The 23222-nt window shown below is 35.4% G+C and overlaps 1 protein-coding gene across 2 annotated transcripts in view; it reads right to left on the reverse strand.

Moving 5' to 3' along the window:
* CNTNAP2 (contactin associated protein 2) overlaps positions 1 to 23222 on the reverse strand; it is a 1871860-nt gene that overhangs the window by 1065957 nt on the left and 782681 nt on the right. For both annotated transcript variants that reach the window (XM_045792416.2, XM_087860735.1), the window contains one exon: positions 19722 to 19869. In XM_045792416.2, coding sequence (XP_045648372.2) covers positions 19722 to 19869 — 148 coding nt within the window. The remainder of the gene's footprint in view (positions 1 to 19721; positions 19870 to 23222) is intronic.

The following is a 23222-nucleotide window of genomic DNA, read 5'->3' on the forward strand; positions in this document are numbered from 1 at the left end:
TAAAGAGTAGATACTCTCATAGTCACTTAATAAATAGGAAGGTGATTTTGGAAAGGATCCATGACTTGTCCAAGGTCTCATAGCGAGTAAGAGAACAGCTGGATTTGGACAAGACTCTGAAAGAGCAAATTTCCTCTCCTTTTGTGCCTTTGAATCCCATCTCATCTACAAGTTTTTTCCACAGGAAGCAGAAATCAGAAGAAAACTTCATACAGGCTGGATTTACTTAATTACTGAGACATTCAAGGGTCCAGTATTTTATTTTTCATTTGGGCAAATTAACAACTTCACAGGCTCCATTTATAAAAAATTTGAGTTCTGGAAATTTTACAAAATTGATGTGGGATTTAAAGGGTTGTACTCACAAAAATTTTTTTTCTAGATTAAAATAAGTCAGTCAAATATGAAGATTTTAACAATGTCTAAGAAAGGATTTGTTAGAGAAAGATATGTTGAAAATGGGGAGAATAATTTTCCATTCACTATAGACCTTTCTTCTTTTTTCTGAGATATTTTAATATTTAATAGGTTCTTCTCTGATAAACAGAATATTTTGTAACTATTTATGGGAAAATATACTATAAGCACTGTTGGCTGCAGAAGGGTGAGGGAAGAGGAGGAGAGAAAAGTGGCAGGTGCGCATTCAAGAGAATCCAAGCAGCATTCACCTTCTGCGAAGAATGCCACTCTGAGCACAGGGAAAATGTCAAATCCATACAGAACAGTGAGGTCAGTCAGAGGATTCTTCCACATCATTTAGCACTTGAGATGCTACCCTTTTAACAACAAATAGCCTCTTGTTATAAGGTGGAGAGGTTTTTATGGCAGAATACATAGTGCATAGGAGTATACTGTGAACGTGTGTATGTGTGTGTCTGTGTCTGCATATATTTTTTTTCATAATGGGTAGAATAATTTTATGAACTATTTGTCATGAGAATTCTATCAATTTGGATGGCATTTTTAATAATCCTTGTTTAATGGTCACTCAATACATCATTACTACAATCCTCCAAAATTAAAAAGTAAACTGATGCATTAAATGGCATGCTGATAGTAAGTCAGCATTTTAATATAGAGAATATTAGTCCAGCAGTCCCCCCTTATTCATGGGGCATATGTTCCAATATCCCCAATGGATGCTTGAAAGGAGTACTGAATCCTATTTATAAACTATGTTTTAGTTTCCTATATATACATACCTATGATAAGTCTAATTTATAAATTAGGCACAATAACAGATTAAGAACTAATAATAAAATAGGAAAATTATAATAACATACTGTTATAAACTGAAATAAAAGCTATGTGAATATGATCTCTCTGCATCTGTCTCTCTCAAAATATTTAATGTGCTGTACTCCTATTCTTCTTCTGGTGATGCTATGAGATGAGGTGAAATGCGGTGAATGACACAGCACTGAGATGCAGTGATGTTACTACTGACCTGAAGATACATCTGGAGAGCCATATGCTTCCAAGTGCGGTTGAGGGTAGCTGACAGTGTGGATAAAGGGGACACTACTGTACTGCTACTTTAACATGTCCTTTCAAAAAGGCATAAGTGTTATACTTAAAACCATTGAAGGACATCTGCTTAAGATTGAGAGCAGTGTTAATAACAGACATGGGTTTTATATTAATTTTAATGTCCCCATCTCTTTTTCTTTCCATCTCTCACTTCTTTTTCTTCGTATCTTTCTACATCAACAGTTACTATAATTTTCAACTTACACACCCCTTCCTCTCCTACGAAGTTAAAATAATCATGCAAATATGCTGAGGAATCAAAATTGTGGTAAGGATATTTCTCATGATTTTAATGGCAATAATTTACTGAATTTAGGGTATTCTTTCCAAATATGTCTGTTTTTAATTATTTATGGTCAACTAAATCTTTTTTTAATTATTTATGTTTTTAAATTATTTATGGTCAACTAAATATTAATTATCAGATATGTTGCCTTCCATTCCTTATTTCCACATGACTTAATTCATTACTTAAAGGTAGCTTAAGCATGAATATTCTCGGGGCACCTGGGTGGCTCAGTCAGTTGAGTGTATACCTATTGGTTTCAGTTCAGGTCATGATCTCAGGGTCAGGAGATCAAGCCAGTCAGGATCTGCACTCAGTGGGAAGTCTGTTTCCACTATCACTCTCCCTCCCATGCCCTCCCCCACCCAGCTCTTTCTCTCTCTGAAATTAATAAATTTTTTAAAAAGAATTATTCTGGACCTCACTGGGCTCAACAGACTTCATAGGTCCACTAAGTTTGTAACAATCCTTTTTGCTTTCCAGGAAAATTGAGCATGTCACTGACTCCTCACCCTTAACTAAGTGTCAATAAAATTCCTACTGTGTCCCATACCTGTGGTTGCATAATTATCTTCTAGTGTAAACTGCTGAGCAATTAATTATTTCTTCCAAACCCTCTATACATTTCATGAATAAAATAGGGACTCATTCTTTCAAAGCTATTTCAATTTCAATAGTATCTACTATACACAAAGCAGAATGTTCAGGCCCAACACCTACCTACTGACTGAATTCTAAAAGAAATGAATACATACGAATACATACATGTTAACTTTGATATAATACAATAGAAAAGAACAGAACTCAATACTAAAACCAGATCCAGTATGGTTCTGCTACCTGTTCCTTACAGGGTGGTCTCAGAAAAAGCATTTCTCTCTTTAGGGGAGCTCTTCGTTCCTCACCTGCAAACTTAAGATCTAGGTCTAGGTCATACCCAACAGGCCTGCCACCTCTAAACATTTTTGGGCTCCATGACCCCTGTTTTCTGTTTTTCTTTAATGTCAATCATTTCAGAGAATCTCTTTCCTAAGCACTGGAAACTACATTTTGATGTGAAGGCAACTCCTTCTAGAAAATGATTATTACTCTGTATGAATATTAAGACTCATTTTCGATGCTTAACTAATGTTTAAGGCATGTTTCCTTATGAAGTTAAGAACAGATGTTGGATAATAAAATTCATCTCAGAGCGGAGAACCTAAGAAATAAATGAACAGTTACTAAATAATCCTGTGTGCTATCCAAGAGTACTAGGAAATGTGAACAACAGAAACGATAATAATAATGGCTAATATATTTATGACTGCTTACCTTAAGCCAGCCATTGTGTTAAGCACTTTAGATTTATTATCTCATTTAATCCCCATGCCAAATCTATGGAGTGCACATTATTACTCCCATTTTGAGGGGGGCAGAAGTGGGGATTTGGGAAACTTAAGCAACCATCTCAAATTACCCATTAAATAAACTTGGCATTTACTTTAGATTTCACTAAAAGAGCTATCTCCGTTCATTGCATCATACTGCTTACCATAAAGGAGAATGTCCTTCAAAATACAGTTAATGCAAATAATCCCTATACATGCATATTGTGTTCAAAACTCAAAAGTAACACTGTGAATTAAATTTTTGCAAATGAATGCTGAATATGTCAAAGATGCAAAAATCACCCGTCTCTATGCAATATTAGAGACTAATGCAAACACAAATTATTTTATTTGAAAACTGATGGCTTATAGTTTAAAGTAGAAAAAAGGTATCACTTTGCTTAAGATATACTTTTTACCCTTTCTGATCTAATAACAATGCTTTTTATATTGTATTTATTCTTCATATTATTACTAATTGATGCATTCCATATAATATTCAAAAAGAGATAAATTTTAAAATATAAATCATAATAGTACAGAAATATTATAATGATTCTTCTTATGTACCATTTAAAATATAGATTTTGTGTACTTTTTATGATATTAATTCTCTACATACCACAATTAACAGTTTTGCTATTAGAAATTTGAACACTAAGTAAATTAGTTAATTCAGCTAGCTTTAAATTTTTTTCCAATACAATCACTGTTTTCTCTTTTGAGGTAATGATTTATTGGTGGACCATCCAACAGGTTCCCAATTGGTTCAAATGCCCAGAAGTACCATAGAAGCAGGAGAGAGTCGCTGAGCTTGGGGAAGGAGGGGGTGTGGCCAGGGAGACAGTAAGTTTCAGGGACAAATAAATGTGTACACATTCAATGACATTGAATAAGACCCTAAAATGGAATGACGCCAAGATATGCTAAGATTAAATTCCCCTAAAGCCAAGACGGGAGCTCAAAATACAAATTGTTAATAAAGGGATTAGAACTTTCATACGCATCTGAATTTATAAATTGATATTCAAATCTTGCATACATTTGAACACTATATCTGATTACAGTAATTTCTGATAGTAATACAGTTATAGCACGTTAGTAATACAGAAAACTATGTAAGAGAAAATGAAAGTTATCCATAATACCACCTCTTAGAAATAATAGGGTTAATACTCATGCGTTCTTCGTACTTTTTTTAATTTTTAAATTTTAATTTTTTTACCAACTGGTAAATGAAAGAAATATTGCTTTGTATACACAATTTTATGTTCTGTTTTTCTCTACCTAATTCCATATCATGACCATATTTTGTTGTCACTAAAAACTCTACATTTTCATATCGGCTGCACAGACAGTTTACTCAACCATTTCATCTTGTCACAGCTTTCAAAGAACTACTTCTACAAAAAGTCAGGCAAAGAGAAATCCACATTTTTCTCTTCCCATTATTCTAATGGAAGCATTTGGGAATAGGCAATCAATAAATAAACAAAAAAAACACATCATTATCCTGGTTTTTGCACTTACTAGCTAAACAAGGAAACAAAAACTTAAATTAGCCCTCAATTTTCTCATTGATAAAATGGGGAAGATAGTAATTCCTCATTGTAGTAGTTTAAGAGGATTAAAGAAGGCACTTAGCACAATAGCTGACACATCATGACTGGTCAGTAAATGCAGGATACTCTACGTAAATAATGATAACAATAATTCTTACTACTATCCTCAGTGTAGACCTGTAATGCTCTAGTTTTATGCTCTAGTTTTATGCTGCCTGTACAAGCTAACATGCTTTGGTGGGGGGGGGGGGGAGGGGTAAGCTAGGCTGACGACGTGAAATGTAGGTGAGTTATTTTACTTCTTCAAACATTGGTATTCTCCTTTGCAAAATGGGACACTACCACCTATTTTTATACTAACATTACACACATAAGCCAAACACGATAAATGGTAGCTATTTCTCACCTTCTAGATACAGTATTTCCAATTAGATATATTTACAATTCAGATTAATGAAAATTCATCTAAACAAATGGTAGCTTAGTTAACCAAATCACCTTCTTTTTCCTTAATTAAAAAGTACCATGGAAATACTAACGTACTTAATTTTGAAATGAGATCCCAGTACATTATGGAAGATATCACAGTCAAAAGCATTCTCAGCATGCCTGGCTGGCTCAGTCAGTAGAGCAAGAGACTCAATCTCAGGGTCATGAGTTCAAACCCCACAATGGACACGGAGCTTACTTAAAAAGAAATACAACTGTCTATTTAAGAAAAAAATAGTCCTTGATTTAAAAAAAAAAAAAAAAAGCATTCCTATTCTTTCCTCTCCCCTCAAAACAGGGATCAAATATCCTACACACACACACACACACACACACACACACACACACAAATCAATTTTGAGGTCAAGATTACTACAAAGTGAGTGAATCATCTGAACCAGAAGGAAACTGCTTCAAGTTATCCAAATAGCTCTGACTTGGTCATTTCAATTAAAAGCAATAAAAAATCAGCCAAACCAATTTAATGACATCACCCACTAAAGTAATTGTTTAAACCTCTATATAGAGCATAGTTTTACATTGTGTACATATTATACTCTAATTCGTATATCTCTGAATAAACATGATCAAGATGATACAATGATTTTATTCTCAAAATCCAAAGAGCTTTCATTCACTTGGATCCTATCATTCCATTTTCTACCACAGGCCTATAAGGAAGGGAGGGGGAAAACGCACAGCATTTCATATGGATTAGAAAGATCTGAGTGGGATTCCTGAACACATTCACTGGGTCCTGTGGTGTCACGTGGTGTTACATGGTCAACAGAAGCGTTGCAAAAAATGCAAAACCAGGCCTTCCTCCTCTCCTTAATAGTAGGCATAGAGGTCTTTGAAAAGCAGCTGAGAATAAGTAAAGCAAAGCTTTTTTGCATATTTATCTCCCCTCTTAGAAAAAATCAGCCTTCACATTATACTCTAAAGGTCAATGTTTCTCAATCTAAATGGAGTATGTTAAACAATATGAATTTGTATTCTATCAGCAAAGCACAGTCTATAACATTTCTTTTGTTTTTAACTGTCTATTGGCAAATGCAAAAGGCAAAGGAACAACCATATAAATAGTACTCAGCCTAAACTGTGAGGAGGATCTAGTCAATCCTACCTTGATCCCAAACTTAAAATCACATTAAAGAAAATGTAAAATTATCCAAAGACGAATACAGATCCAAGATGACCCTAGTTGAAAAGATATTAACTATGGCAAAGTATCAATGAATTGGCAACTAAAAACAGCTTATATCTTTAAAATGTGTAAAAAATTTTGCACGATTCTCCACAAATGACACAGACAAAAGATACAAGAATTCGGGGGGTCATTTTTCTTGCAATATTTATGCTGATAAGGTGATATAGGAGTGTTTCTACGTACAGTATATACACAGGAGCTCTATAACTATAAGCACACTGTAATACCATGATTATCACCCTTATCAAAATGAGTCTTAGGAAATCTCACCATGCACACAGCAAGCACTAAAATACAGATTAAATGAAAACTAAACCGATTCTTACAATGTGTTTTCTTTATTTCACAATGCTGAGCATTGTGAATAACAATCTAATTACCAGTGACAAGTACAATCTATACAAGCAGTTCTCACTCAGGGGCAATGTTGCCCCCCCACAGGGGACATTTCTTAATATCTGGTGTCAATTTTGGTTGTCACATCTGGACAAGGAAGGATGATGACTAGCATCTAATAGGTAGAGGCCAGTGATGCTGCTGAAGACTCTACACTGAACATCCTCTTGCCCCCATGCCCAGCAATGAATTATCTATCTGGCCAAAAACACATGTCAAGGATGAGAGACCTTGATCTATACTGATATTCACCATAGCAGAAGTATAAAACATGATTTGTTTTAAAACATTCTTTTATTTTAGAAAGAATAAGAGCAAGAACAGAGAATAAAAAGAGAATGAGTGGCACAAATTATAAAACAGGAGACACAGATTATAAAAACAGAGTTATAGAAAGTCTTGGGAGAGATGTGGGAGATTCTGTCACCATGCTGAGCAGCTGTTGGACAGCCCAGAATGAGTCTACATTGTTGGTTGACAAAGGAGAAATCACAATGCACTTTCTAGTTATTCTATGCTCTTGAATTCAGAGAACCTCCTTTGCACAACAGTTCTAAATGCATTTGTGTGATGTTTTACCTTAAACATTGTTGAAAACAGCTTGTCTGAAGAATGAATCAAAACCCCCGTTCCATCCTACCCTTTGGATATGCTTCTGTGCTTCTCACTGGGGTTTGCTATACTATTACTAAACTTGCTTTTCGATTGCTGACTTTGGCACTGGTAAATATAATGTATTTCTGGTCAACAAAAGCATTTCTATAACAGACGGACACAACTTATCTAAATTTGGAGTAGAGTTTATTCAGAAGGGCTGTTAAACCAACTGTGCTCAGAGTCAAACACTTAAGAGTGAGTGACCTTGGTCATATTTTTATCTTGTCCTTTGCAACACAGAAAAACCTTGTAAAATGATTTGAGGAAGGGAATTATCTTTTCTATATAAGCACAATGACATAGGAAAGAGGATTCTCCCCACCCCCAATCATAACATTTGCATTTTAAAGTAAGTATAAGAAGCCACTGGCCCATTCTCTAAATTCATTTTGTATGATACACAAATATGGCTGATACAGCATGTTTAAAATTGTACAAACCACTAACTATCTGCTAAACAGCAGGTTGATAACAGGGAAGAAAAAGTGTCGCATGAGGCATAACATGCTGCTGATCTAAGGCTAGTACTTAATAGAATCCATGTAGTGATACTAGGATCAGATGGGTAAATCAGATTTATACAAATAAAGGTCTTGCTAGAGCTAATTATTGGTAAATTATTTTACCAATAATTTCAAGAAACAAGCAATCACGAGGCTCTAGTATGAGGCCTAAAATTATGGTTCAGTATTATGTGTACCCTGACATCCGAGAAAAGCCCAGAGGGTCTCAAATGGCCTAACTGCAAGTTCCCCCTACAGCTCTGCTCCCAGGGTTAAGGTACCTCAGCCAAAAATCTTCCCTTATTTCAGGGATCAGGCACAGTTTCTGCTTAACACCGAGCATTTAGGTCGTGAAATATCTCCAACACTTCAATGATCACCTAGCTTAGGAGTTATTTTCCAGGGAGTCATGTTCATAAATCCAGAGAACCTAAGTGTGTTTACCATAAGCAACATAAAACAGGTTCATAACAGGAATGCTCAAAACATTTCATAGATAAGGACTTTCCTCCTAGAAAAGTTAATTATTTGGGAGTGGAGGGGGAGCTGTTATCAGTATCAGAATGTTTACAAAGAGACTGGCCCAAGTTACCTGCCTTCTTCCCTCGGATCATTCTCCCATTAACTGGAAGAGAAATGGAACAGAGATCAGGTTCAACTCCTCCTTGTCCACCAAAACAAGCACAAAAGACTGAAAAGACTAATATAACATTGTTTGAAGCATAAGAAAATATTACATATATATTCCAATGCGAATAGGACAATGAAAAATTGTGATAATTTTTTCAAGTCTAGGTATGTAAAATCTGATAATAGTCTAATAGAAATAAAGAAATAAAATGTTTTAAAATGAGTGATTTTTAATTTTTAAAGTGATATATCCAAATAACTTGCATTGCTGGAAGGTTTAAGTGAGCATACTAAATGATTATTTTATTATACTGTTACTCTTAATTCATGAGGGCGATAACTGCCATCTTAAATATTTGCTCTTTTCTCCCTAGCTAAGCTAATTTAAATAGGTAATAATTAAGACTAACACCTCAAGAATAAAAGCTAATAAAAGAATCTCTAAGTATATATTTGCAGTGTTTTGAATTTTACTTCTTTCCTCACATTAACCAGGGATTATTAAGTGAATGTTGATGGACTGCATAACTGTAATTTTGACTTTCATATTCTTTGCAACCTCCTAACATATATAAGGATTAACACATATATGTAAAAGGTAGTGAAAATATCTCAGGAGCTGAGGTTCCCTGAGGAAATGTACTGACTGAGGTTGATAAACTTTTCTATACCAAAATGCAAGAAAGCTTGAGTTGTGTCGATTGCAAGCTGTCCTTAAATGAGTGTATTATGATGACCAGTCCTTTAAATTTTCCTGTTGGACATGTGGGCTGTACAATACTGTTGAGATACTTTTCTTGCTGAATATCTTCTCTATGTTTTTATAAATGAGAACTGTAGGCCAATTTTTAATAGCCATTAGAATCTACAAAATAATACTTTCTGTAGGCCATCACTGTGATTATAAAAAGTCCCTGTGGGTGGAGAAGAAAAGAAGAATTAGCCAAAGGAGAGAAGTATCAAATGACAGAGTAGGAGCAATGCTTCATATCGTTATGAAGGATTTCTAGGTCTGTAATTAACTCACTTATGCAAGTCACATAACCCCGTGGATTTTGGTTCCCTCATTAGTAAAATAAGGGATTGGGTTGGGAGGTCTCCTGGGAACTTTTTAAAGTTCTTGTAGAGTATGCACAGAACTCTTTGTATTAATCAAAATACCTTATTTGTAAACCATGCTAAAGCATGGTTTTCGTTATTTTATTCTAATTTTCAACCAGTTATCATAATATGCGTATGTTTTGTTTTAAAATGTGTATTTTTTGGAAAATTACTTTATGAAAAGAATTCTGAACTAGTATTTACAATAAAAAATATACCCTCTCTTATTCCACAACAGAAGTATACTGTTAGTCCTAATTCAAAACTGCAAACAGGTATGAGTATATATTATTCTCTACCAATAATTTTGGTTTATTTTAAATCAACGTTGTTGATTTTATATGTGAATTTAGAAAATTCTTAAGGGTAAATTAGATTTTTATAGTAAGCAATACAATGTAAATCTAACTCTAAATCAATGTCTAAGTAAGCATTTGTCCAAAATATGAACTAGCTGTCATTTGTGACTCTCACGTATCTAAGGAGAAACTTACTTATACTTCCCATGTTATCTCACTGAATAGACTCAATAGTAACTACCTTCCAAGTAAAAGAAATTACACTGGAAAAAATACTTAAATGCTGATAGCATGCATCTTCATAGACATGAAAAATGAGAATGTAATTCTTTGTTTTTCATACTATAAATTTCCTTTCAATGCAAATGTCACCCTCAAATGTCAATCCAGAAATGAGACTCACCAAGTATCTGACTTTTCATTGTATAAAATGACAATAACTTATTATCTTGTAATACCTATACTTTGAATTTACATTGCCAGGTAAGTCAAAACCATAACACAAATGATTCAGTTTATTTTTCACCATCTCAAAAGTATTTTTCACCTGCTATAATAAACTTCTTTTGCTGCATTATTACCATCAAGGTGAGCTACAATTAGATATATACAGATAATCTTTCTATTACAAAGTATTCCAATTCAAGTTTGAAATACAAACTTCTTTTCAAAGACCTGGAGAATATATGCGCTTGAAGCTAAGTTCCATTTCTCTTAATGGCAAGAATATTCCTGGTTATAACATATCAAATTTATTTTTTATCTACTTGCAGGCATAAGAACAGAGCATGTCCTTCATATATAACATGCTACTGTAACAATTTTAATGATCTATTTACCACGTGTAACTTGGCTTTGATAGCTATTAAATCTATTTTTATACCGAATTACTTTTATTTTCACATTAATCTTGATATAAAGTTCAAATTAACTAATTAGAGTATGATATTTTTCCTCTGATGATAAGCAATTTACATGTTTATAATTCATAAAGCAGCCTTGTGAAATTATGGTTTAAACAGAAATAACATAAGGCCTCAAAACACTGAAATTAGAAAAAGAAATACTAAATTCTTTGCTTTGTATGACTCTTTTGGGTCATCTATTAATACAGTCAGTACAGCAAGTCTTTCAAAACTGTGTAGGCACCTACAGGACCATTCAATATGATGCAACAGAATCATACCCTGTTCAACTAATGAAAGAATCTATCCAGCATCAAAGAGTAGTCAATTTCCACTGAGGGAGTAAGTTAGGTCTGCATCATTTACATCTGATTTTAGTTCAGTTCAGCAAACATCACTTGCATTCGGTCTGATAATTGACAGGATGCCAATAATGAATATGGTGACTGTGTCTGCCCTCTCCCCCAGTATCTCACACTCTGCTATATTTTGGAATACTTTGATACATATTTCACTGGAAATATTCACACAGTGTAATGGGGGTAAAAAGAAATGTGGTTCATTCTGGAAATTCAGAGAAGTCTTCTTGTTGAAAATTGCACCTCAACTGAATCCTGGAAGAGAAGAGACTAAGAATGGAGAGGACACTGTGCTTGGAGAGGATATCCTGGACAAAAGCATGTTCAAGAAGCACAGCATGTACTGGGAAATAGAAATAGTTTCTATTATTAGAGCACAGACTGCAACATGGCAATGAGAGGATGTAAGAATGCAGAGGTAACAGAAAGGGCACTATGTTTCAAGCTAACACCTTAGACTTTAGGCAATGGAACACCATTAAAGTATTTTAACCACAGGTATGATATGCTGCACTTTAGATTTAAAATTAGCAAAATGCTTTACAAATAGAATTCAATAAATGCTAATGGGATTGGTGAGTCTGTATCACAATATACTGATCCCCAGGCAACATAATAAATCTTTTACTTTGTGTGTGTGTATGTGTGTGTGCGAAGAACACAAAATACAAGTAACTAGAACCCTTTTATTTTATGCAAAATTAAATATTTAATTTAAATAGGAAAACATGGGTGGACTTCCAAAACTGCTTCTTAGTTCTCTGCCCAGCTAATCTAAACAGAAATTCTTACTAATTTTAATGAATATATATGTTCTCCAAAATTCATATCCACCTAGAAACTCCAATGATGGCCTTACTTGGGAATGCAGTCTTTTCAGATGTAATTAGTTACTTTAAGATTAGGTCAACCAGGGGCGCCTGAATGGCACAGCGGTTAAGCGTCTGCCTTCGGCTCAGGGCGTGATCCCGGTGTTATGGGATCGAGCCCCACATCAGGCTCTTCCACTATGAGCCTGCTTCTTCCTCTCCCACTCTCCCTGCTTGTGTTCCCTCTCTCGCTAGCTGTCTCTATCTCTGTCGAATAAATAAATAAAATCTTAAAAAAAAAAAAAAAAAAAAAAGATTAGGTCAACCAGAGCTACAGGCATCACAATTCTGGACTTTAAGCTGTATTACACAGCTGTAATCATCAAGACAGTCTGGTACTGGCACAAAAACAGACACACAGATCAATGGAACAAAATAGAGAACCCAGAAATGGACCCACAACTCTATGGTCAACTTATCTATAACAAAGCAGGAAAGAATATCCAATGGAAAAAAAGTCTCTTCAATAAATGGTGCTGGGAAAACTGGACAGCCACATGCAGAAGACTGAAACTGGACTGCTTTCTTACACCATATACAAAAATAAATTCAAGATGGATGAAAGACCTAAATGTGAGACAGGAATCCATCAAAATCCTAGAGGAGAACACAGGCAGCAACCTCTTTGATCTCAGCTGCAGCAACTTCTTACTAGACACATCTCCAGAGGCAAGGGAAATAAAAGCAAAAATGAACTACTGGGACTTCATCAAGATAAAAAGCTTCTGCACAGTGAAGGAAACAACAAAACTAAAAGGCAATGGACAGAATGGGAGAAGATATTTGCAAATCACATATCTGATAAAGGGTTAGTATCTAAAATCTATAAAGAACTTATCAAACTCAACACTCAAAAAATAAAAAATCCAGTTAAGAAATGGGCAGAAGACATGAATAGACATGTCTCTAAAGAAAACATACAAATGGCTAACAGACACATGAAAAAAATGCTCAACATCACTCATCATCAGGGAAACACAAATCAAAACCACAATGAGATACTACCTCACACTGGTAAGTATGGCTAAAATTAACAACTCAGTAAACAATAGATGCTGGCGAGGATGCAGAGAAAGGGGAACCCTCTTACACTGTTGGTGGGAATGTAATCTGGTGCAACCACTTTGGGAAATAGTACGGAGGCTCCTCAAAAAGTTAAAAATAGAACTACCCTATGACCCTACTAGGTATTTATCTGAAGGATACAAAATTAGTCATTCAAAGGGGTATGTGCACCCCAATGTTTATAGCTGCAATGTCCACAATATGGAAAGAGCCCAAATGTCCATCGACTAATGAATGGATAAAGAAGATGTGGTATATATGTGCACTAGAATATTACTCAGCCATCAAAAAGAATAAAATCTTGCCATTTGGAACGATATGAATGGAACTACAGTATATTATGCTAAGCAAAAGAAGTCAGTCAGAGAAAGACAATACCATATGATTTCACACATATGTGGAACTTAAGAAACAAAACAGATGAACATAGGAGAAAGGAAGGAAAAGTAAGATAAGATAAAAACAGAGAGGGAGGCAAACCATAAGAGATTCTTAACAATAGAGAACCAACTGAGGGTTGCTGGACGGAGGTGGGTGGGGGGATGGGGTAACTGGGTGACAGGCATTAAGGAGGGAAGTTAATGTTATGAGCAGTGGGTGTTATGTACAACTGATGAACCACTAAATTCTACCACTGAAACTAATACTACACTATGTGTTAACTAACTACAATTTAAATAATATCTTGAAAGAAAAAAAAAAAGGGTTAAGTCATACTGGATTAGGGTGGATCTTAAATCCAATGAGTGGTGTCTTTCTAAGAGAGCCATGTGAAGATACAGACACTAAGACACGAGAGAAGAAGGCTATGTGAAGACACAGACCCCGACACACACAGGGAAGGTCACGTGAGGACACAGACCCCAACAAACACAGGGAAGAAGGCCGTGTAAAAGGGGAGGCAGACACTGGAATGATGCGCAAACAGGTCAAAGAGCACGAAGGACTGCCAGCAACCACCAGAACTCAGGGAGACACATGAAACAGTTTCTCCCTCTGAGCCTGCAGAAGGAATCAACTTTGCTGACACCTTGATTTCAGACTCCTGCCCTCCAGAACAAATCCTGTTGTCTAACACTACACAGTCTGTGGTTCTTTGCCACGACAGCCCTGGGAAACTAACATACATATACACCGCAGCACCTCTTGCATAGGCAGCATGGGAGTGTGAGCGTCAGTTTGCGGTCCCTGTAGGAGGACAATCGCATTTGCACAGCATGAAAAGGATAAAACACTGTCCTTTTTTTTGTATTTGGCTTTTCCCAATACTTTTTCCTGCCCTAGTCTGGTGCTTACTTTCCACCACGATCTGCACTGGGCGATATATCCAGGCTTTGTTAATTACTCATCCAAATTGAAGGCATATACAAAAATTAGTTTAGTTATGTGTATCTTGGTTTCCTAAGGCACAGACCTCACTCATGAAGACTCTGGTTAAAAGCTAATATAGTATTTGTCCCCAAAAATGCTCACTTCAATCAGGACACTGTGCTGGGCTTGAGTAAAATCAATGTTTGAGTACTACAGCGATAAATGATTTTTAGAAATTATTAGACCGACTTCTCCCTTCTGCTTCATGTAGTCCCTCTGGTACATAGTAAGAAGATTAGCATCGGTGTTTTGGGAGAAGATTTACTGAGTTGCTAAGTTTTAAAAATAACAGCATCCACTTGTTTCAACTAAACTTGAGGGAAAACCAAATGTAGAGGGAGCAGAATAATTTAAAATGACTTTGGATTCACTGAAATTAGAACTCATATTATCCTCAAGACAAGTCAGGAAACAAACAGTGGAAGTCCTAAAGGCTTCAAAGTAGTGACCTGGAACTAACCTTCTCCACTTGGAATACAGTGAACTTTTTATTTGCAAACTTGAGAAGTACCAAATTTTTCAGATGACAAAGTGATCACGGAAGAACTGCACAGAGGACAAATGACAAACACAAGGGGAATTGCAGAAGGCACACACTCCAACAGAAGAGTGCTCACACTGAGATTTCGCCCTCTCCAGTTCTTCTGGCAAACTTTGAAATAAAAGAAGTACAAACCCATTCCCTATCCTGGAACTTTAAGAAAGACCTCAGATATATCCTCTAAGGGGTTTCTAGAAAGATGAGAGAATTCATTTCTCTCTCCCACGGGAGTAACTGAAGGCTAGTTTCTCCTTGCTGGGACCCTAGCATACACAGTACTGCTAACTATTACGAGGGCAAAATAAAAGAGTATACCTGACTTTTCCCCCTCAAAGATCCATGATTCTTTTTCTCATTGAAAAATCAAAGTCTTTGATGCAATAGTTCACTAAATTAAAAAAAAAAAAAAAGAAAAGAAAGAAAGAAAAAGAAATTAGAAGGCCATCTTCTAAGGACCCTCTCTAGCCTGAATTCCAGGATGGGTAAATTTAAACAATAGTACCTTTAGGAAAGTTGTCCATCACAAATATGTTTAGCACATATTTTTTTATTATAAATGTGTATTTTTCTTGGAAAAGACATAAATACAATTTGCATTCTTCACAAATAGATAAATAAAAATAATCTGATCTGGACACTGTTAGGAAAATGGCCGAGTTGGGGATCTGGTTAAAGAAAGGACTAGTCATCAACTCTTTGACAATAAAGACTGCGTCCAGGATGATTAAATCATTGTTCTCCAAACTAACGGAACAATCAGAGAATTCCATTTAAAAAATAAATGTTGTAGGTTCTTTAAACTATAAAAGAACATGGAAGAAAAATAATAAGCAGATGTTTTGGTTCTTCTAATCTACACCAACCAGTATGGTAGCCAGTAGTCACACTATTTAAATTCAAAATTCAAGTGAATTAAACTAAATACAATTTAAAGTTTAGTTCCTGAGTTGTCTCAGCTACGTTTTAAGTGCTCAAAAGCCAAATGTGACTAAGGGACTACAGCAGGTCAAGGACATTTACATCTTTGTTTAAAGTTCTACTGAAGAACACTCCTCTAGAGCTATTTTTGTATCTTTTTTTCCCCCTAAAATGATATTGATACTTGTATCATTTCCAGTCCCTGTTACACAAATTACCCCCAAGTGGGTAGCTTAAAACAACAGCTCTGTTCTCTCACAGTTTTGGAGGCCAAAAGTCCCATATCAGTTTCACTAGGTTCAAATCAACATGTCAGCAGGACCTCAATTCCTCCAGAGGCTCCAGGGAGAATCTACTCCTCTCCTCTTCCAGGTTTTGGTGGCTGCTGACATCCCTTGACTTATAAACGTATCACTTGATCTCTGCTCCATGGTCACAGTGCCTCCATTTTCCTGTCTGTGAATTCTCCCTCTGCCCACCTCTCAAAAGGATAGAACCCACTGTAATTAGAAGCCCCCTGGACAATGCAGGATAATCTCCCTATGTCATGATCATTAACTTAATCAAACACTCTGCCTTATTAAGTAACATTTACAGTTCCAGGGATTAGCACCTGATATCCTACTACAATGGTATTTTTCAATTTCTATTTTACATTTTATTTTATGTTGCCAATTCATCATTTACTCCACTGGCACCTACTGTTATAATGTTAATACAGTTTCTTAAAGTGTACGACTTTCCCCCCTAGAGTGGCTTATGCCCTAGAAAAGCCTAGCTTCCTACTTAGCTTCAGGTATTTTTTTCCTTCCCATCTTGTGACTGTCAAAGCCCGGGCTAGATGGAGAAGGCCATGATAGCATGAGCTCACAACTTCACAGATCCACTTGCAACAACTGTAGAACACGCTGTCCTATTTTAAGCCACGCCTGTGTCACCCTACACTATTTGCCTTTGGGCATGCGGCATTTGACCTTACTCTGAGTTCTAAAGTAACTCCACTGATAGTGTTGGTTTAAAAATCATTATTTTTAAAGAAAGCCATCTCAAAAATAACACGTCTGAAAAGAGAAAGAGAGGGAGTTGGCTATAAAAACTACTCAAAACAATTAGAAAAAAGATAAATAAAAGACAACCCAATAGAAAAACAGGCAAGATTCTTTAACACTTCAAAGAAAGAGGCTATACATATGAATGACAAGCATGACCTCCTTAAAAATCAGGAAAGTGCTCACTAAAACTAAAATGAGATATAATGAACACCCACCACATGGCTAAAACTTTCAAATCAATACTAAGTACCCAAATTTGTGAAGCAACAGGAACTCCAGTACACTGGTTGTGGGACTCTAAGTTGATACAACCACTTCGGAAAAAATTTTGTCATTATTGACAAAAATTAAACATGCATATATCCTAACCTAGTAGTACCCTTTCCTAAGCTGACATCCACGAGGAACATTTATAGCAATTCTATTAAACAGTCGAAAATGGAAACAATTCAAATATTCATTAACATAAAATGAACTGATGATTGTAGAATATTCACACAACAGAGTAACAGTGCCAATGAAAATAATCAAATACCTTAAATAACAGTGTGGATAATTCTTACAATTATTATTTTGAAGAAAATAAGTCAGATGGGAAATAATGTATATTTTAGGATTCCATTTTTATGAAACTAAAAAAATGTAAAATTATGAAGATAAAAATCAGGTGAATTTTTACTTTTAAAAAGCAGCAGTAACTGGGAGGGGGCCTGATGGGTGCTTCTGGGGTGTCAATATGATTCTTTTATTGACTTCGTGATGATCACATCATTGTTCATTTTGTTGGAATTAAGGAGTAGGAAAATAGAACAGTGGTAGTGAGCTCTAGCAATGTGCCAGACTCACCGGTTTTCCTCAGGCGATGTGCCTCTGGGTGAATTTTAACTTTCACTATTTTTATCCTAATAAATACTACTATATTAATTGTCCCACCTTGTCTCTCATAGAATGTCTTCCTTATTCACTGTGGTATTACTAACATTCAGCATATTTCATGACACATAAAAAGTATTCAAAAGTAATTATTAGTAAATTACACACCTCATGGTTTCCATGAAGAGTATTACACATTTTTCATTTACTGAAAGCTGAACATGCTCCCTAGAAAATCCATCATGCAGAGAAAAATACCACATTTTGTCTTGGCCTTCCCAATGCGCTGACAGTTAGAATACATGTGAACGCAGTTCTGTATCCTTAATATACAGATCACACAGAGAAAACCCAGATTTATGTCAGGCCTCATTTTAGGCTTCTCCTAACAAGTTAAATCTTCGTCCTGAAGATCTACATTCTGCTGAAGAACTAAATTTCTATGCCTCTCTACTCATTATATTTGCTATAATAAAGTGATGACCAAATAAAACAAACACGTATAGAATTTTTAAATGATCTCCATGACCCCTTTCAGTAACCAGTTCAGTTTGCACTAACAATGTTGCCCATGAATAAATAAATAGGATTTGGTCATCATGACAGCTACTATTTTCACCAATCTCTGTAACTGACTCGTACATAGGTGAAAGCTTTATACATATTTTTATTATAAACTACCAAATGTTTGGTTAATTTTAAAAACCTTGCCAATAGGTCATTTGCCATCTTCTGGTTATAGAGAACTTTTATTTTGACGTATCTATAGGAAGGGTAGGGGAGAGTCCAATAGTAGACTCCTAGGAGGAGGGAAATATTTTATCAGAGAATTCATATTCTAAAGCCAGTATTTGCAAATCATGTATTTGCAGTATGATTCTCTACTACCTAGTAGCCTCAAAATAGCTCAAACAATCTTTAAAGTAATTCTGTGTTGGCACTGCCTTCATAGAAGCAAATAAGCAAAGATAAATCATCAACCTTGGCCTGAAAGAAATTCCACAGATGAAGTTTTAAAGAAACTAAGGTCATAGTCAAGGAGACAGAGAAGAGAAGGACAGGCAGATAAGGAGGCTACAAAGAAGAAAGACAGAAGAGGAGGAGGAGTAAACAAGCACTACTGGTAAAAATGAGCAGAAGCAAGACAGCAGAGCTTCAATCCCCAAAAATCCATAATATTACAATTATTAGACATATATATAATGCATTTAAGAAATAAAAAAAAGTTTAAAACATGATTAAAAGAAAAGAATCATTTTAGGTGACCAAGTCAATTTTTAAAAGGAGCAAATAAAACTTACAGGCATATAAAATATTATTGACATTAAAACTTAGTGGTTAGCTTTAAAATAGTAAAAGGTGAAATGGATGAGAATTGAAAGGAAATTCTCAAGACTGTATCCAAAATCCATCATAAAGAGTCAAAATGATGGATAATACAGTAAGTTTCTAATTTTTAAATACTGCATAAGACTTCGGGCAACTTAATTAATAAGCTTTGTCGTTTTAGTCTACTGAACAAAAATCACTTCCCAAATCTTCTGCTTTAGGTATTTTTATATGTGTTTTTGTGCAAAGATGTAAAAATATACAAATAAACTCACACATTATTTATATATAAAAACAAGACAGTTTATTGTCAGAGAAAGCAAGTAATGTTAAATAATCAAAAATAAACAAATTACTAATTAAGTGAAGATGACAAAATCCACCACAAATTTCAACAGATACTCACAGTAAGAACAGCCATAGACTTCAATTCTGAGCCCAATGCGGCCTTCTCCGTTCCAGTCCAGAGGCACTATGCGTACATAGCGGGCAATAACGGGATGCTGTAAATCATGCCGAACCACACTATCAGAGTTGATGTTCCCAGGAAATGCCTGGAAAAAAAGAACAGGGATTAAAAAATTAAAGAAAAACGTGCTTTGGAAACAACCACGTTCTCTGTGTGCTAAGTAAATTTAAATTTTTTTATCCAATGGCAGGATTTTATATTTTCTACTGTAAACAATTTGAACAAAGCTACTATACTTCCTTTATTTGAAAACAAGTCTGGTTTTAAACAGAATAGGCCAAAATTTCTATAGGTCCTTCAAAGGTGAAAATACACATATATTAGAAGAATGAAACACTATATGGTACCCACTGTAGTATCCAGTAAATATTTAAATTATGAGTTCTAATATTTTGCATTTAAATTACAAACAGTTTTTTAGCCTCCAACCATGTTTCTTGCTTTTTAAAAATCTTATCTACATTACCCATGCCACCAATAGAAATCTGAACTTTTTTCACCATCTTAGATAAAAGGAAGAACTGAATACATTGTGCAAGTAGCCAGGGTTTTCTTCTTTTTATTGGCATGAACACATTTACAGAGTTTACGAGTTGATCAGAAATGTGTCCATTCCATATTTCTCATTTACAGAGGATTCTGTCAAATCAAAAGAGTGATTTCCCATGAACCTTATTTACATTGAAAAGTTCACATTGTTTATGTTTTTTCAGCAGAGAACAAATGGATTTTCTTCAGGCATGGCTATCATTTATTCGGGAAACATTTGTAAAACATCCACTTCATAATAAGTATAGAACAAGATAATATGGGGGACATAAGATGTCTAGAGCCATAGACACTACACTCAAAATGATCACAATCTAATAACAGGGAAAATGTCAGTATAAAATTCTAATTCAAGGAAGATTTAAAGCAATAGACCATCATAATTTAGAAGATATAAGTCAAATAAGTGAGAAATATGTTTGTTCCATTTTAAACATCAGCTGTTCTAATTTCATACATACATTCTAGCTCTGTCTGTATTAGATAACTTGAGTTTTTATAATGCTGTATTCCACGTGACATCCTCTTTTATATTTGTTTATATGATCTCTTAAACACTGAAATAAAAATTTTAAGAAGAAAACTACCCTTTTATAATCACACAATAAACACAACATAAGCACCATATTATGTGACTAAGTTGTCTTCTTGACCTGAGGCTTTGAATTTGCTTCTATATAAAAATATAAGTTCTACCTTTAAAAAATTATTTTGTAACAATTTTTATACACATAGAATTGACAATAAGCAAAAAAAGACATGCTTTTGATAAAAAGTACATAGCAGCTTTGAAGCAGGAGGCTCTGGTTTACTCTCACACACATGGCACAACCCTGAATTTGTGGTTGCAAGGTTTGTTACCTGATGGGCACTCTTTGGTCACACTCCAGCCTCCAAAACTCAAAATGTGCAATGTAAGACCTAGTAATATGGGGCTCAAACTGAAATATTTCCTCAGGATTAAAACTATTTTGTATAACATTTAAATGTCCAACAATCTACACAAGGGTAAAACTTAGTCTATAACATGTACAATTGTGTGTTTGAAAACTGGAATAGTCGTCAGGGATGATTCCGTTTCACCCTCCGGGGTGATCTTCATTCTAGCTCCATCTACCTTTTCAGAATGGGCCACACCCTGCATCAAGCCTGCGATGAGCTTTAGGTTATAAATGTTAACACTGAGAGCATCTTCTTTGTACCTTGCTGACAAAATTTGATCAAGAAAAACAGCAGAAGTTTTTTTTTTTTTTTTTTTTAGGTATTTTTCTAGCCAGGTTGTAGCTTTACAAAGATGCCACAAATCTATTTTATGAAATTGGGGCTGCATTTTAATACCACTACTGGTGGTTCTGGCTCCAAAAGGAATATGGGTCAGCATCCCTGACCAAAATCACTGCAATTAAATCCCTATAGCATTTAAATTAATCTAAAAATTACCTTAACTATTACTAAATAACAATACTAACTTAAGGATATGCTTGCCATAGTCTTTGGTGATGATATATAAATATTAACAACAACAATATCAAGTAACTCTTTTGGAACTCTATCTCTGAGCATCTGTAGTCCTTTGAGGCCTGATAGAAAACAAAACACTCTTCTGTGTTTCTCCTCTACTCCAAAACTTCACTCTGACACCAGATGCAAGAGTTTTCCCACACATCAAGAAATTCTCTGATTCTTCGTGAACACTAGCTAGCGGTCCTATAATTTAACTCAATTCTGACACTACTTACCTGGAGTTAGAGTGAGATTCCACAGGCTAGGGGGGGAGTCCCACAAACCGCCCTGCCTCAGATGCCCATCTCAAGTCTACTTTGTCCCTTCTGCTTCTGACAGACCAGCTAAAAATAGGTTCCCATGACTCCCTTCTTAAGTCTAATCATTTGCTAGAATGGCTCACGAAACTCAGAAAACCAGTTTACTACAGATTACTGGTTTATCACAAAAGGATACGACTCAGCAATGCCAGACAGAAGAGATGCACAAAGCAAGGAATACAGGCTTCCACACCTTCTCCAGGGCTGCCACCTCCCCAGGTCCTCTACATATTCACCAGCCCAAAATACCTCCCAACTTCAACTTCAGAGATTTTTATGGAGGTCTCATTATGCAAGCAAAATCATTAAATCATTGGTCATTGATGACAAAACTCTCCAGAGGTCAAGATGATTCCACTGCTAAACAACCCCCTCCTTTTTGTGATTACCTAGGGGGCTTTCCAAAAATCACCTGGAGCATAAACTCTGGTGTGGTTCAAAGGAGCTTATTATGAATAAAAAAAAAAAATACCCATTTCACCTTTATGGCACTTATCACTTAGGAAACTGCAAAGGTTTGAGGAGCTGTGTGCCAGGAATGATGGACAAAGATCAAAAAATATGTTTCTTATAAATCACATTACCACTGACCTAAAACAATGAAAAAAATTGCAAAAGGCAATACTAAAAGAAACTACAAAAGTGCACAATACAGGCAGTAATTTCAATAATATCTGGAGTTCTATGAAAACTATGCAATCAGAAAAAAAGAAAGAAACAGACTTCAGCTAGACAGGAGGGCAGAAGACCGTTTGGGAGATAGAGATAAATGGAGAAGGACACAGCAAAGAACAGGTTATTCCTGGTGCAGCGAAGGAACTCAGGTCTAGGACTTCAGACACCCAGGGCCTAGATGTACTTATGCTGAAATTTCGTTCTGACTGGACACTTCTCTAGGCCTCATTTTTTTCATTCCTTCTCCTCATGTCTCTCTCCCAAAATAGGCTTGGCTAGCTTATTTGCACACACCATTTTAGATCTAATATTGTGGACTCTCTAAAAAGATGAACTAAGGTATATTCAAAAATAGGTATTAAAAGACATAAGTCTGACTGGAAGGAAGAGT

This window comes from Ursus americanus, chromosome 3 (assembly GCF_024610735.1).
Source record: "Ursus americanus isolate L20-20 chromosome 3, mUrsAme1.1.p, whole genome shotgun sequence".
NCBI classification, from domain to species: Eukaryota; Metazoa; Chordata; class Mammalia; order Carnivora; family Ursidae; genus Ursus; species Ursus americanus.